The following is a 16,860-nucleotide window of genomic DNA, read 5'->3' as shown; positions in this document are numbered from 1 at the left end:
TATAATTTAATAAATACATTGTTATTCAAAATATAATTTACATATATAAATAATTTATAACAGAATAAATAATGATAATTCCTACACGGATACATTAAATACAAAAAAGGACAAATATTACATTTAATGGTAATTAATATCATAGACACAGAATACAAATTTGTATAATTGTATGTGAATGTAGCATACAATTAAGTCTAAATGTAAAAACAGGAAATGAATTTTAAGCTATAACTAATCTCTTGCTATAAAGTACAATGTCACAAAATGAAGTTCAGTCACATTAGAATATCATATTTAATAATATTGATAACTTTCAAACAGAAAAATTATTTTGTAAAAGCAGAGCCTTATGACTTGGGATCTTCGAAAGTCAAAATTTGGTCCCTATACTTGAAGTTTGTACACAAATCAATGTGAGGGCTTGATCCTGCCAAGCACGTTACCTGAAAAATATTGAAAAATGAGGAATCAGTTATTTAAATTCAGTTCTTGGTACAAAACTTGAATATAAGTATTTATGAGTCATAAGATTTGCATCTATTTAAACTTAACGCCAATTGTATCGGTCACAGAGGTGTATTCTGACAATACCAACTAATATAATCAAATATTATATTAGATAGGTATTGATTCTGCAAAGATAGTTTTTTATTATCATAATCACATTTATCATTAATAGAAAGCAAGTCATTTTTCCAAAAAGGAAGTCAGAATGCATTAATTTACGCACATACATAAGCTTAAAAAGCTTATTCCACCATATGCGGGACTGTCTATCCCTCTGTTAAGAGCCAAGCCATGTAGGGCCGTTTGACATTGTCGTGCATCCCCAACTTAGCAACATTCTCAATACCTCAATACTGAGTGCATACCCACTAAACAGCCTAGTGTTTCCCAAGAGTAGATCTAGAAACGATGAACAGAACGTCTAAACAGTTATTGACTTGAGAAACATAAATGTGACCATATTTGATTAAATATTCTGAATGAACATGAATATTTTTCATGTTTTTTTCAGCAATAAACTACTTTATTTAGATTTGTTTCTGCTTGTTGCAGACAAGCGACCAGGGTATATGTACCGTGTTATACAGACAATTGTATATCAGCACATTAAAAATGAGTGGTTGAAAAAATTGTAACTTATGGTTAGTAGCCGAAAAAACTGGTTCTATCACAGGTGATCCCAAGTAATTCTTGACATTGAACATTTAAAACCAATACTCACATGGAATGGTTTCTCCTCGAAGATAGCAGAGTAGACGGTAAGTGAGGACGTCTCCAATTGAGTGAAAATTTCACCTGAAAATTCAGAATGTATAAAAATTCACAATGCACTAAATCAAATTTTATCACACAAGAGCAATTTTTCAGAGTTATTTCTAGTATTTAGTTTAGAATTGAACCACAATAATACCATATAAAACAGTATTCTAGTATTAATCAATAGAATATTCTCATCATCAACAATTACATGTATAGACAATGTCAACATGCTCAGAGAATCCCTCTCACACCAAGAGGTAATTTATTGAAAACTTATCCAAGTCACTGGGAAACTTGTTATGGATTTTTCCAGCCGCACCTTTGGGACAAGAAAGTTGTGGTTTTGTCTAGTTCCATAGCTAAATGTTGTTGACCACTGTATATGAAAGGAAGTTCTTTCTCCCTCACAACATACATTGATGTATAAAGTTATAGCTTTCTAATTAAAGACAATACGTTATCCGCCTTTAAACAAAGAGCAGCATGCCGTGAGATCTAGCAAGCACGTGCCACAATCCTAAAATATTTTTTTAAATTCCATCTATGTACAAGACTCCCTCTATATTTTCACATGTCATGCACAGAAATCAGGAATAATTAAGGCGGATCAAGTCACTCTGCTTGCCTCCGTTTTCAATATTGGATCTTTATTTTTCCTCCTCCTTCACACCACACTGGACAGTTTGTATAGTTGTAGAGGCTCTTTATCATCTGTATTCATTTATTCGATAGTCTAACATTATTCATTTTGTAAAAAAAGCTTAACTCTATCAAACGCAGCTTTTGAATCAATTAAGAATCATGTTTTTTTTACTATTGCTATCTAGTGATGAGACTAATGAGCAAATTTTATCGAACCTAACCTACTAAATAAAAATATGATAAAGTGATACTTTCACTAGAATCTCTTACTGCTAATCATAATATTATGAACTTAAATTAAATAACTGTACTATAAAGCATGATTTTATTGTTTAAGGCTGTGCAAAGGCTAAAAATAAACTCTATACTCGTGATATTTTTCAAAGTTTTTCGATTTGTATATCAACAAGCTATCAAAATGAAAAAGTTTTCTCAGGAAAAAATTTTTAACTCTATCAAACGCAGAAATTTTTTTTTCCTGATCATTACTTTTTGAGATATGAACGCCTAAAGATTAAATTTTTGGGACAGAACATTTCAAATTCGGTAAGATATAAATCCATGAGATTTAGAGGATGGATTCTTCATGGTATTGTTGATCTAGTAAAACAAAAAAAAAAAATCTGAAAATATCAATTTTTAAGATGGTTATTCAATTTACTAGAAATAACCAAAAATAACTTTTAGTTCGTACCCTCTTTTAAGCTCTGCCAAACTCTCACCCATTACTTGTCTCCTTTCTATACATTTTTTTTACTCTCTTATACAACCACTTTAGCAGAAGAATTAACAAAACTTATAGCTTCCTAATTAAAGACAATAATTAAGTTATCCCCTTTCTTATGAAGCGGGAAATTAATGGATCTGGTGAAGACTACGGGAGTGGTTTCACTATTCAAAATACAGAGTGTCCCAAAAGTAAAGTGCCAAACTTCGGGAATAGGTTCTAAGGGTCAAAACAAAGAGAAAATGTGGAATATTTTTTTTCCTAAATCGCTTAGTTTACGAGATATTCGCCATTTTGTATTTTTAACAAAATAATTTTTTCTATCCAAACACAAGAAAATCATGATTTGATTGGTAGGTTTCCTTGCTATTTAAAATGAATTGATGTTTTGCTGCCTTGTAACACACATTTCATTGTATCTCTTTTATGCTTTGTCCGATTCTCATTTTTTTGGTCTTGACTGATTGTAAATAAAATTTCCTGAAAAAATTTGTTTTTCGTAAATTTCTCTATCTATCGCCGTTCTCCCGCAATTTTGGATTGAAAGTTTAAAATGACCACCATTTTGAATTTTCGAATTGGACAAAGTTGAATATTTTTTCTACAGTTCATCTCTCTTATTAGAACATACCTACCGATTTCTATAGCGATCGGTTGGAAAACTTTGAAGATAAAAATTATTTTGTTAAAAATACAAAATGGCGAATATCTCGTAAACAAAGCGTTTTAGGAAAAAAATGTATTCCACATTTTCTCTTTGTTTTGACCCTTAGAACCTATTCCCGAAGTTTGGCACTTTACTTTTGGGACATTCTGTATTATTCAACTAGTAGTTGCATGAACAGAGGACATCGTGCAGTTACCCAGAGTATCCAATTATCCGCGCAGTTAACCACAGCCTCATCTAATCAAATGACATGCTCTAGGACGAATGGCAATGTTGTGGAATAGTGCTGTCAACTGGTCAGCCCGAGTTGTAAACAATGGAAAATTGAAAGAAATAGTTAGTTCAAATTGCAAAAGTTGCATTGAGTTAATTAGATGCATCATTGTATTATTTCCTTATCCATGACACTACTAACACACCAAAGTAGGTGGACTATACGCTATATTTCCTTATAGTAGTGAGACTACTTGAAACTTTCAACAGTAATTGGAAGCAATGGTCACTATAGAAGCATTCTATCTCTATGATACTGAATACTTTTTCAAAAATAAAAAAACTAAATTTGGGTAAGATAGATGATAAGAGAGAAGACTTACCTGAGAAAGAGAGATGATAGAAGTAGGGCGAAGTTCCCCCGGCCAAGATGCGGTCATCACACAGCCTGACCACATGAATGCCGCTATCCTCCACGTTGGCAAACCGGTTCATCAGGTCCATTGAGCGCAGGTGCCACAGCGACAGGTAGGGACCTCCACCGCACACCTACAAAATCAACAAAATTATTTGAAATTCAATTCTCCATTCCCAAAATAGAAACACTATTAACCAAACAAAATATAATAAAAAGAAAATATTTCCCCGCATGGACTATAGGGTGGGCCATCCACTGGAACCGATTTGATCCAAACTAGCATCGGCCGAAAACTACCGAACTCGTCCGAACGATCCCCCAAAAAAGGTGCTCGTCCATTGCAACAGATTCATACGGCCGTGCACGGCCGTCTCAGGCTGATAAATTTTTTGATCCGAATTAAATGGGATTTTCCGGCTCTATCCGGCCGAACTAACTAGTCGAGACAACAACTAGTGTTCCTGACCTAAAATTTTTCCACAGTCTTATTTGTTTTTTGAAGTTGTTCTGTGTCAAAGATGCTTTACAAGCATTATTCTATTGCAATGACTGAAAATTCAACACATCATCATACTCTATAATTGTGTCATAGCGTTCATCCTAAAATAACCCTCCAAAGTCATCATACAATATCATTTTAAGTTTTTAAGATTTTGATATTTAGTTACCTGTGAATTTAATCAGTTATTTTAATGTGTTAGGGAAATTATGAGTTTTTTGTGTCTAACAACAAATAACTAAGAGAAGAAAAACTGAATTAGAAAGTGGAAATAATTGTGTTATAATAATATTGATATTGTGATTGTGGAATGTAATAAATAAATGAATAGATAGATAAATGAATAATTAATAATTAGTAGGTACTTTCAAGTCAACGTTAGTAGACTGTCTACAAACTTTGCTTTCAAGTAGCATAATCTCATCGAAATCTATTCGATGGATGAAATCTTACAGACTTTGTAAACACACAAAGAATCATTTTTGCTAACTACGAGTAGCTTGCCACTTCACTTTCTGGCAACCAGCCAACTACTGAATTGGTCAGACGAAAACGGTTCCAATGGACAACCGTATTCGGCCGAGTCGACGGCCGGCAGATTCGACCGATCCAAAGGCCGAACGGATCGGTTGAATACGATTCCAGTGGACGGTTACCCTTAATCTGCTGAACAGACAGACAGATAGGATTAAAGATCAATTTGGGTCTGCTGTACCTGTTTGTTGGAAGAAGTATTCGTTCAGAAAATCTCTTCTAATTCAGAAGTTTTCTCCTGAGAAATATCACTTTTATAAGTCAATCATCTGACTAAAATTGTTGCCTTCCAGAATATCGGTCAAAACATAGTGGTGCGGCGAAGTCAGAGTGTATCAGAAAAGGTTACTAAGAGTATTTTTATAGTTATTTGTGCAACTATTGCGCAAAGTGACAGTTTGCTGCACCGAAAGAAACGTTTACGCCCGAGCCGTAGGCGAGGGCGGAATGGCTTCTTGAGTGCAGCAGAGGAACTTTGCGCACGTATTTCACATTTAATTTTTCCTACAGTTACCATTGAATATGAGGAGTGGTTGATTGAATGATTATGGGTAAAATGATGGCTGAAATCCATCAAATGTTTATGTGTGTGTGTGTGTGATGCTGTTATTAATAGCAACTTCAATTCATTTAAAAATTAATAATCCAATTGAAGTTGAAAATTCTCAGCCAAAGTTCTCATTTTTATTCATTCAAGAATAAGAAAAAATGCAGATGGAACAAAAACTTCACATTCAAAATACACGCCAACAGCTTGTTGGCTGAACCGAGATGCAAGATGACTGAACACAACAAGATGGCTGAACCGACAAGCGCGTGACCTAGCGGGAAGAATCGTACCTAAGTTTGTTTCATCCATCTAAAAATTACTGAAACACGATTCAGAAATTTAGACTTTTGCTCAAATCAACGAGAAAAATGCTCAAAGTAAACTGAAAAATATTTATAAAAATAACATAGACAACAGAGAATATTATTTAGTGTAGTATTGTTATGTTTTTTATTATTTTTATTTATATGAATATCGAACGGTATTCGAATTTTATAATGTATATTTGCTACTTTTCTCATTTCTTGGAGTTGAAATAATAATTAGCAATAGAAAAGAACTATTATTTATTATTTAATGATGAGAATTCGTAAATGATGATTATTTAATTATGATTTAGATGAACATTATTCTTGTTTTGGATTTCTAGATTGGGATTTTATCATAAATGTAGGGTAGCCATTGAAATGATTCTAATCTAACCACAGTCATTTTTACCAACTTGATTTTTGTTTTTGTGCACTAATCCTCCATATAACCCACCAACTATTTTGTGTTGCTATGTTGCAAATCTGGAGTGCAGAAAAATTTTTTCCCGCACTAGAGCGGAAAAGTGAATCTTGCGTTCTGTGATCAGTGCAGGAATCCGCAATGTCACTTTTCAAGCGGAAGCGGATGTCACTTTTCAAGGTAACTGTAGGAAAAGTATATATCTATTTATGTAAGTAATGTATTTTTGGCAATACACGGCAATAGATTTATAAAATTTGGCAGGTAAAGGAAATTTTTGAATTTTGCGTCGATCACAAGTTTTTTTGAAATTTTGCATTTTAAGGATGATATAAAAAGAAAAGGAGTCTCCTTCATACGTCAATATTACCGTAAAAATCTGAATATAGAATTATTCATGATAAATCAGCTGTCCAGTGTATTTTTAAATGCATGAAATTTATAACTCGAAGTAGCATAGTATTATCCCCGACTTTTCTCTGTTTTGAAATCGGTAAGCTTTTGATGATACTAGCATAGTTGTTTACAACAAATTATTAGCATTGTCGATACAGCAACCCAAACAGCTATTAGCCGTTTACACACTGATATCTTGCCGACACGACAGGACAGGACAGCATTCACTCTGATGGACAGTATTAGAAGCTGTAGTTTATAACTGCGCGAGTAGATGTCTACTGATCATAGAACTACTATTTTAACACTCTCTGCTACCTTCTCTGATGCGCTCTACTTTATAGTTTATTATGTTTTCACCTTGAGAGGAAGTGCCTAAGAGTTTCTAATCTCTAAGGCGAGTTTCACCAAATGTGTTGGGCATCCTGCTCATGACGTCAGAAAAGTAATGGAGTGAAGTCTTTGTATTAAGCCAGTCGGGCGGTCTAGTTTTGTAAAGTCTTTTTTTGTGAGTTAAAAGTAATAAGTCAATAAAGAATCAAGTGTCTTACAGTCTTTTATTACCGAGTACTCCAAATAATCATATTAAAGTATAAACATTATATTTAAAGTATAACATTATATAGTTAACGCTTTGCTTAGTAATCTCCAATTAACACTAACTGATGACTTTAACGAAATATTAAGAAATTTGATTTCACCAACGTAAACTAATGTTACGTTACGAAACGACAGATTAGAGTGGATCAGGGTGGCAGTGCGCCGCCATGACACATGTAGAACCTAACCTAGAAAATCCAACTAGATTCCGAAACCACAAGTTTTGTTCATCAACTTGAGTGGAGATTAGCCTACAAATTTTAGTACCTAATTAATAATAATAATTATAGTGCAGTTTTTTTTAGTTGTATGATTTATCCTTCTCTCTTTATTATATCTCTTTCTTTCTTCTTTCTTCTTCTTCTTTGCTCATATGAACTTTGATTTAGATGATAGAGTTGAGGATCTTCTGTCTGTGGAGTCGGTAGTCTGTGGGTGCCCGCTGGAGGTGGAGAACGTTTTTCGCGATGATTGTCCTGCCCCCTTTCTGAAAATATTCCATATGAATATTCGATCATACAATAGAAACTTCGATGAGACACTTTTAATGCTAAGCGAATTCCATTATAAGCCAGATATGATAGTGCTGACGGAGGCTTGGTTGCGGGATGACAATAATCTAATTCCAATAGATGGGTATGAGGCTGTTTGCACAACAGTTTATTCTAATAGAAGTGATGGAATTGTAGTTTACACTAGGAAGGATATAATGACTGATTGTAGGGATCTTGAAATTGGCGGTGCCAATTGTCTGGAGGTAAAGTTAAAATTCAATAGAAAGAATGTGAAACTTCTAACCGTTTATCGGAGCCCTAGGTCTAACTTCGGTGATTTCCTTCACAGTCTAAGAAACTACTACGAGGTTTCCGAGGAGAACACTATATATATAATGACAGGTGATATTAACCTGGACCTCATTGATAATAATACAATTTATGAACGCGACGAGTATCTTAATTTTTTGGTTGGGAGCGGTTTTGTTAACTGTATCAATTCTCCCATAAGCGTCTCTCCTACAACCAGTTCTTGTCTCGATCATGCGTTTGTAAGACCGATGGAAGCTCCTGTCATTAGAGCAGCCATACTCACGTCTCATATTACTGATCATTACGCAACTGTTATTGGCCTACAGTACCCTCCGGAAACAGAGACCCGGCTCCTCTGCTTATTATCTCTCCATTCCGCAAGATCAATTTTAGAATTTTTGCTAACAAAATAAGAAATGAAACATGGCAAACTGTAATCAATGAATATGATACCAATATAAGTTCTGATAACTTTATGGAAATAGTTGAAAAAAATCTAAATGAAGCAAAATACACACCAATTAATCATACTAGTAGAACAAGAGTCATAAAACTGTGAATAACTCCTGCTCTTGTGCGTTCAATACGTGAGAGAGACAGATTGGGGAAACGATTGAAGAATGAACCCTTTAACACAGTCTTGAAAATACATTATAAAAATTACCGGAACAGACTTTCTAATTTAATCCATGCAACCAAAAAACAATACTATAGTAACCTTATAGCTGAGAATACAAATAACCCCAAAACATTATGGAGAGTAGTAAATGAACTGGCAGGAAGACAAAAAAAAACTAATGATTTTCCAATTTCAGTTTTTACCCAGAATTACAATAATATGGATAGCATTAAGCAAGTGACAGACAATTTCAATAACTATTACTCCAAGGTAGGGTATAATCTAGCTGCAGCTCGGAATTCGGGTGGTGAAAGGATTGTAGCAGATGAAGATTTTTCCAATCCAAATACTTTCTTTTTCCAAGCTGTAACAGAGGCGGAAATTACTTCAATAATCCTTTCCATGAAGGATGACTCTGCCCTGGATTTGATGGTGTTGCAGCGTTTCTAGTTAAGAATAATGTTGAATACTTTGCTAAACCTTTAGCTCACATAATCAATAATAGCATGAGACGAGGCGTTTTTCCAAGGGCCTTGAAAGTAGCAACTGTCATTCCCATACACAAGGGTGGAGATAAGAATGCATACCCAAATTTCAGACCTATATCACTCATTTCTGTTTTCTCTAAAATCTTGGAAAGGGTGATGAGGGTACAGCTGAGTAACTTTCTTGAAGCTCACAAAATTATAGCTCCAGAGCAGTATGGATTCAGGGAGGGGGTCGGTGTTAATGAGGCCTTATTTGACTTCGCAACATCTGCCTTCAATAGTTTGTCTCGGGGCAACTGCCTGGTCGCTGCTTTCCTTGATCTGGCGAAAGCGTTTGACTCCATTGATAGAAGAGCACTGTTCAAGAAGCTGGAGCATTTCGGGGTACGTGGCATTCCCCTGGATTGGTTCACAGATTACCTCACTAACCGCAAACAGGTGGTTAGAGTGTTGAACATTGAAAGCTCAATGGCTACTGTACACTACGGGGTAGTACAGGGCAGCACACTCGGTCCCCTTCTGTTTCTTATTTATATAAATAATATAGTGAAGGTAGAATCCAGGGGATAAATGTTCCTTTTTGCAGACGATGCAGCTGTACTGTTTGAAGGCATGGAATGGTGCTTATAGGAGAGCTAATGAGGGCCTTAACACCCTGAAAAAATGGTTTGATCAAAACTCCTTGACCTTAAATACAAACAAAACAAAAGTAATGCCTCTGCAACTCAGTAATCATAATGTTAATATAAGGGATGGATTGTCTATTATTATTCATACATGTCCGGATCTTACTACATGCAATTGTCAGGAGCTGGAGCAAGTCTCTGAGTATAGATACCTTGGTGTATACTTTGATAAGAATCTAAGATGGGATAAGCACACAACGCACCTAAAGCAAAAGCTCAGAAAAAAATATATTTATTTAAAAAGTTAAACTCCCTGCTAGATCCTTCTATTATAAGATTGGCATACTTTGCTTATGTTCAGGCACTGCTCCACAGTGGTATTGTTGTATGGGGAGGTGCCTTTATGAACGTCTTGAAGCCGCTGCTGATTGTGCAGAAGGCAGTTATCAAGGCTGCGACAGGCCATCCAAGACGTTATCCTACTGATCAGCTTTTCATGGAGTTTCAAGTTTTGGATATTCGACAGCTTTTTATCAAGGCACTACTTGTGCATATGCAAAAAAGAAGGGAAAGTTTAAATATAATTTTATCAAATCATGACCATTTCACACGTACCTCTAACATTAGCAACATAAGGATGCCTAGATTGACGAGTCTGGCCTCATCCCGATGCCCCTATTATATTGCTCATCGCTTGTGTTGCAACATGCCTGTTCAGTTGTCCATCTTTAACACATACAGTAATGCCGCGTACAAGAAAATGTTGCTCTCTTGGCTGTTCCAACAGAGTAGAGATACATCGGAGATGTTATTGCGGTCTGTTTACCATTTCTAGAAGGTTTTTTCAAAATAATAATCTGTTTTTAATTTGCTATGTCCGTCTCTGGCATGTGCTTGCCTGGCGGCCCTGATGGATGATCCTCGACACAAATTAAAACTTTTCTATTTTGTACTTTCTTCTTACTATCTCTCTCTTTCTATCTATCTGTCTCCCTATTACTCTCTCTTTGTTCCCCCTTCTCTTCCCTTCTTCCATTTTCTCTCTCTCTCTCTCTCTCTTTAGTTAGTTTTCCTCTTGTTTCCTCCTCTGAATTAAAATGAATATATTAAGTGATTCGGACTCTTCTTCGCACACAGGCATCATAGCCCATGTGAAGAAAATTACCTATAATGCTTTCTATAATTTTTTGTAATGTGTATTTATAAAGAGGAATAAATTGATTTGATTATGAAATTTAATTTAGGTTGTAGTGTTTTAATAATTGTTCTATAGATTGTTTTTTTATAAGTAAAACTTCAAATTTCACAGGATGTCTTCTAGATATTCTGTCAATGTTGTGTTGCCTAAAGCTATCAAAAGAAGAAGGGACCCAACATTCATGAACAGTGAAAGAACGCATCTTGTCAATCTTATTAAAAATTAGTAGATTTCGTCCAAATTATAAAAATCATGAACCCTTTCTCTTATCCATCTAGGTCTAGCTCTCAAATGCCAATTTGAAGACTCTTCTTCTAGCATTTGGCCTTTCCATATTGAAACAAGAATATAAAATGATAAATATAATTGACCGAGCGAAGTGAGGTCTAAGATTCAAGTCGACGGTTTGGCATTTCTCTTAATGTTTAAATGTTTATATGTTTTTATGTTGCGCATTTACGGCGAAACGCGGTAATAGATTTTCATGAAATTTGCCTGGAGTGTTCCTTTTTTAATTGCGCGTCGACGTAAATACAAGGTTTTTGGAAATTTTGCATTACAAGGATGATATAAAAGGAAAAAGGAGCCTCCTTCATACGCCAATAATATTAGAGTGAAAATCAGACTATAGAATTATTCATCATAAATCAGCTGACAAGTGATTACACAGATGTGTGGAGAAGCCAGTCTATTGCTGTATTTCCATAAGGTCTATAGTTTCAATCAGGTACTTGTGGATGAGAATACTGCGTGAGGTCTACTGTTCACAGAACTACTAGTATAAAATATTCGTAAAAGCCAGGAATAAATAATTAAACATAACCTCAACAAACTACTTTCAACAAGACAGTAAACAGAACGCCGCCATTTTTTCTTAACGACAGATTAGAGATGTTGACTGGCCAAATTTGGCCGGTTAACTCTATAACAGCTCATTAGCTCTAACGGAGTGTGGTGAAACCCGATTTTGTCAGTTAAGGGCTAATTGGAGTTTACGCTTCCTCTAACGAAAAGTTTAGTTCCTGGTGAAACCCGGCCTTAATGAAGTTTTCAACACAAACATCTGTTACTCAATTTGTTAAATGTAATTTGTGATTTGTTTTAATTGTAATAATTGTTATAGTATTCTAATTTTTAATGTAATTGTTTTTGATGAATACATTTTATTTTATTTCTGAAAATTAGCTTTCCGAATTACAATGTTAGTGAATTTTATGAAATGGAGTAAGGCCTACCAGCCAGTCATCATTGAAGCAGGCGTCGCCAATCCACTTGCCCAGATGCGGCCTGGCCAGTTGCTGGTTGGTGTGAGGCTCCAGTTGCGCTGTCCTCGAGCTCTGGCGCCAGTCCCACATGCACACTTTGCCGTCCTCGCCACTAGACACTATCTGCGAGCCACTACAACAAAGTCAAAGTACACACCATACTTACACTTACAAGTGTAATTATTATAGCATAAAAGAGAGATGAATTTCATCAATTTAGATATGGAATCCAATTGGATACGATATACAATTAGATACGGAACCGTGTGTTGTGTCAAGTTGAGTAAAACACTACATACTAATTTGATCTAAACAAAACATAACAGAACTGATTTCATCTCAACACAACATATCACAATACTACTTCGAAAAAACATAACAATGCACACAACACAACTAAAATTTGTTGGGCACACATGAACTATCTCTTGTGTTGCGTTTATTTTATTAATTATTTTGTAAGTTGATTTGTATTCATATTATGCATTGAGTTGAATTGTTTCTTACTTTATGTAAGTTAAATTTGAATCTTTATTTTTGTGTTATTAATTCCTCTTAGCAAATCCTTACTTTCTCATTTTAACTCTTATCTTGTATTGCTCAGTGTAAAATAGATAACACTCAGACGACGATTTGTCACTCATGATATTCACTATTTATTTAATCTACTCTACTTTCTTAATTTCTATTCTATTGAATTGTCAATTTAAATAACTGTAAAATGTTAACAAATAATTTATTTTCTTCAGATGTTTACAATTTGTATAGGATACAGCTTTAGGCTTAATATGCCTCTAATTTTCTGTTGATTATGTATATAAATAAGAATTTTCATGTAAATAAATAGGATACTTGTGTCCTATGTAGATCTACATAATTTAATGGTAAATTAGTTTTTCTTTTCAAATTCAATTTATTTGCCACAATGTTATACATTAGGTAACTTACAAAATGTCATTCATTGAAAGCTATAGTCCAAGTTTATAAACAATTTTTGGTAATACAAAAACACTGAATTTCAAGGATTTGATGCATTCATAAATTCAGAATTTTCTGACACATGAATTTACATAGAACATTCAACAGTTATTATGTCAATCACGCAGGTTTTATTTACATAACTCAATCGAATCAATCTTACAGTGTTTTTAAACACTCAGGATGCATAGGACAAATGCAAATACTCTAATAATTAGAGTGATTTAAATTCTCAAGAGACGATTATAAACATTTAAACTGAATAACTTTCTGGATTGCTTGGCATGCTATTTTTCAATTTAAATTGGCAGTGATATATTTCTGGTTTTTAAGTTCACAATTCACATTGACACTGTAATTAATATATTGATTGTATACCAACCTCTTTGTATGTTTCATGGGAACAATCACAAATAGAATATTCTATTCTGCATAGGACAAATGCACATATTTGACAACTACTCAAAAACACAGAAATTTTAGTTTCTGAAAGTTTTTCTGTAAAATTAAGTATTACAGATTCTATATCATCTTTAGGCTGTTTTTATTTTGAGAGTTTTATGATGTTGATAATGTTGTTTTTGTTGTACTCACGATGCATATACGGAATGCACATAGTTGTCATGTCCGTCGAAGCTGTGCGTGTGCTTGCCCTGGCGCAGACTGAAGAGGTGCACCTTCTTGTCGCCGCAGCCAGCCACCAGTGTCTGGTCGCCGCTGTTCTCCACAATCGCCAGCGAATTCACGTCCGATTTCTCCAGAGAATCTCTGCAAGCCAATAAACTCATTAGCTCTTCAAATAAAGTATGATAATTTTTACACTTGAAAATGGCTCTTGAAGGGTTGAAACTAGTTGTGTTGTGATAAATAAAAAGGTGCTTGATATATTCTATTGTTTCAATTATTTCAGTAGCCCTAAAAATGAAAGTGAGTGAATAAATAATATGAATATAGTTCACGACATTGGCCGTTTTCACACTTACCGATTGTCGGCTGACACTGTGAGGTCAGGTGATGCCAGTGCCAAGTCTATTAGCGAAACGTACCTTTCTAGCTCTATTAGTATCATTATTATTCGACTTTACAATTACCTAGTTTGTTGTTCTTAGCATTGAATGGCCGCTGGCAGTAGCCACGTTTATTGTTCTTAACATAGTAACGTTCCATTGTTTGTCTTCACAAAGTGATGAATTTATTTAGAATGAGGTAAGCTCAAAGCAAGTCCTCCCACCTGTACAAAGTAAACTTGACTATCTTATACTGATTGATTCATTGACGTGATAAAATAATATGTTCTATTAATTATTATTTTGTTTAAATATTTATATGAGAGTTTTTAAAAAGCTAGCAACATTTTAAATATTGATAATATTGTCATACGATGATCATTATACGTTATTATTGCGTTGAATAGTCCTTCCCTATTGACGGCTGAAAAGCATCTGTTGGTGAGAATTAGTCAACCAGAGGACAATAATTCTAAGTGTCGGCTGAAAATGTTTAAGAGTGAAAACGCCACTGTCGGCCGTCACCCAGAATTGTCCTCCGATTGGCTGAGAAGCAGCTGTTGGTGAGAATTAGTCAATCGGAGGACCATTCTGAGTGTCGGCCGACAATCGGTAAGTGTGAGAACGGCAATTATAATTGTGAAAACGGCCAGTCATGACAATATCATTATAGCAAGGGCAGATGAGGATTCAAATTTGTGCAACTTAGCATATAAAATTATCAAATTGATGGAAATAATTTAAAGACATTCTATCAAAGTGGAAGTGGTTAGCCAGTAGAGTAAATATAGCTCCAATGTTTTCAATTCGGTAGCATCGTCTGAATTAGCAACCTTTTTTAAGCGCTTCAAAACTGTACGACAATAGTCTTACGTGTGTTTTATATGGTCTAACATCCATATAAATAAAAAATATGACTCCTTTGACACAAAACTGTTTGGAGGACTAGAAAAATTAAAATATAGGTTGGAGTGCCATGATTATTCTAATACTCTGGGTCGATCGACATAGTACGGTGAATAATGTAGTATACGGTACTTTCCTGTATAGTTCTAGTCTAATAGTATAGTTCTGTATTGTTCGGTATTGTTTAGTCTAGTGAAATCACTATCATTACTGTTGAATTAAACAATTGATTACTCGAATCAGAACTTTCATTAATGTGTTATGATACTTTACATCAACTTTAACGATATTTTTTATTAAATCACGGAAGCAAACTTCATCAATTTTAGAAATATATACCTGTAAGTAGGAATCTGTATGGACCAAGCCACTTTTGGATTTTTATTGGAGATTATGCTTTTCCAATCGTAACCAGTGACTTCACCAACAGTTCCAACAATCAGAAATTTGCTGTTAGAAACCAAACTGGAGACCGACTTATCTCGCGCTGATTGGAACACATAACGTGGTTTTGAAATCTGCTCGCTAGCTGGCTCATTTGGTTCCAAGGCATTCTGCAAACTGAGAAATTAAAATGAATAAGTTATAATGTTTATGAATAGTGCAAATTTCAGCATCATCAAAATTATAGTTTGAATGGTTGTAAGGAAGAATGATATACCATTAGAGTAATCTATAGTAATCATATAGTGTCACAAAGTGTTTTATGACCACGGAAGGAAAGCCAAGATGCAAGAAAATCTTGGATTTTGATTTGTGTTTCTGATACGGTATGCATCCCCACTCATCCCCTTTTTTCGGAGAAAATAGCTTTAGAGAAACAGCTTAGAAATTGAAGTTGGTTGGATTTGAGCTCACCCCATCCCCTATTAGGACATTTCGTCAGGGGACAGATAATCAAGCTAGCTGTTCAACCCTCACATCCTTGCCACGACCTTCTGAGACTAGCCGGCTGGAAGGAACATCTTGAAAGTCAATATCAATGTTAGGAAAAACTATATACGAGACAATTATAATCTATAGTTATAAAAACTCACCAAGCCCCGATATATATTGCATTTTAAGTGTTGTCATAGAGGTGTTAGCAGCCCCCCTGAGCAGATTGATCAAAGATTGTCTGGATATTGCAGTATTTCCTGATCAATTGATAAAATTGAGGCTTTTACCTATTTTGAAGAAGGGTGATCCAGAGGAGCTGTCGAATTCAGGTCAATAGCGATCATACCAATATTTGCCAAGATATTGGAGTCAGTCAATGGATTCATCCGAATGATTGAATTGAATAATTCTTATATAAGTACCGTATCGTAACGACAGTATAAGAAATAAACCTTAAACGTACAGTTGAAATAAAAAAATAAAACTTACTCGAAAACAGCTATTTGACCATAAATATTCCCAGCAACTAAATAATTACCACACGGTGAAAACGTCTGTGATAGTGTAGTATTGTAAAAGCATCTATCAACCATGGTTAATTGTCTGAGAGACTTGAATCTTTTAAAATTATGAAAACTTTAATAAATTTAGCATTCAGGTGTAATAAGTGAGATGATTTATTGAGAAAATAAATAAATAAATACCGGCTTATTAAAGAAAATAACACAGATAATAAACAAAGAGACAATGATGAATTTTTAGGTTATTACAAATACAAACCAGAAACCACAAACTACGTCAGTGCTGCCAAATGCAAATACCTAATTTTATTCAAAATTAATGT

The 16,860-nt window shown here is 34.6% G+C and overlaps 1 protein-coding gene across 1 annotated transcript; it reads right to left on the bottom strand.

Annotated features, from left to right (window-relative positions):
* Window positions 1–250: 250 nt before the first annotated feature.
* Window positions 251–16,840, bottom strand: LOC111064259 (THO complex subunit 6 homolog). The gene is made up of 7 exons (XM_022351962.2): window positions 16,506–16,840; window positions 15,477–15,698; window positions 13,819–13,992; window positions 12,217–12,379; window positions 3,902–4,067; window positions 1,232–1,305; window positions 251–446 (listed from the first exon to the last, which is right to left on the bottom strand). Exons 1-7 carry the CDS (start codon window positions 16,607–16,609, stop codon window positions 351–353), a joined length of 999 nt encoding a protein of 332 aa, XP_022207654.1. The 5' UTR covers window positions 16,610–16,840; the 3' UTR covers window positions 251–350.
* Window positions 16,841–16,860: the final 20 nt, after the last annotated feature.

The sequence above is a fragment of the Nilaparvata lugens genome, chromosome 2 (genome assembly GCF_014356525.2).
Source record: "Nilaparvata lugens isolate BPH chromosome 2, ASM1435652v1, whole genome shotgun sequence".
NCBI classification, from domain to species: Eukaryota; Metazoa; Arthropoda; class Insecta; order Hemiptera; family Delphacidae; genus Nilaparvata; species Nilaparvata lugens.
The sequence above is the reverse complement of the archived record's forward strand: the minus strand, read 5'-3'. Positions and strand labels throughout refer to the sequence as shown.

Excerpts from the sequence above, each read along its gene's own strand:
- LOC111064259 (XM_022351962.2), bottom strand. The coding sequence starts at position 16,609 with ATGGTTGATAGATGCTTTTACAATACTACACTATCACAGACGTTTTCA. Across the intron at positions 13,993-15,476 it reads ATACAGATTCCTACTTACAG|AGATTCTCTGGAGAAATCGG; the intron begins GTATATATTTCT and ends ATTGGCTTGCAG. Across the intron at positions 12,380-13,818 it reads GTGCATTCCGTATATGCATC|TGGCTCGCAGATAGTGTCTA; the intron begins GTGAGTACAACA and ends ACTTTGTTGTAG.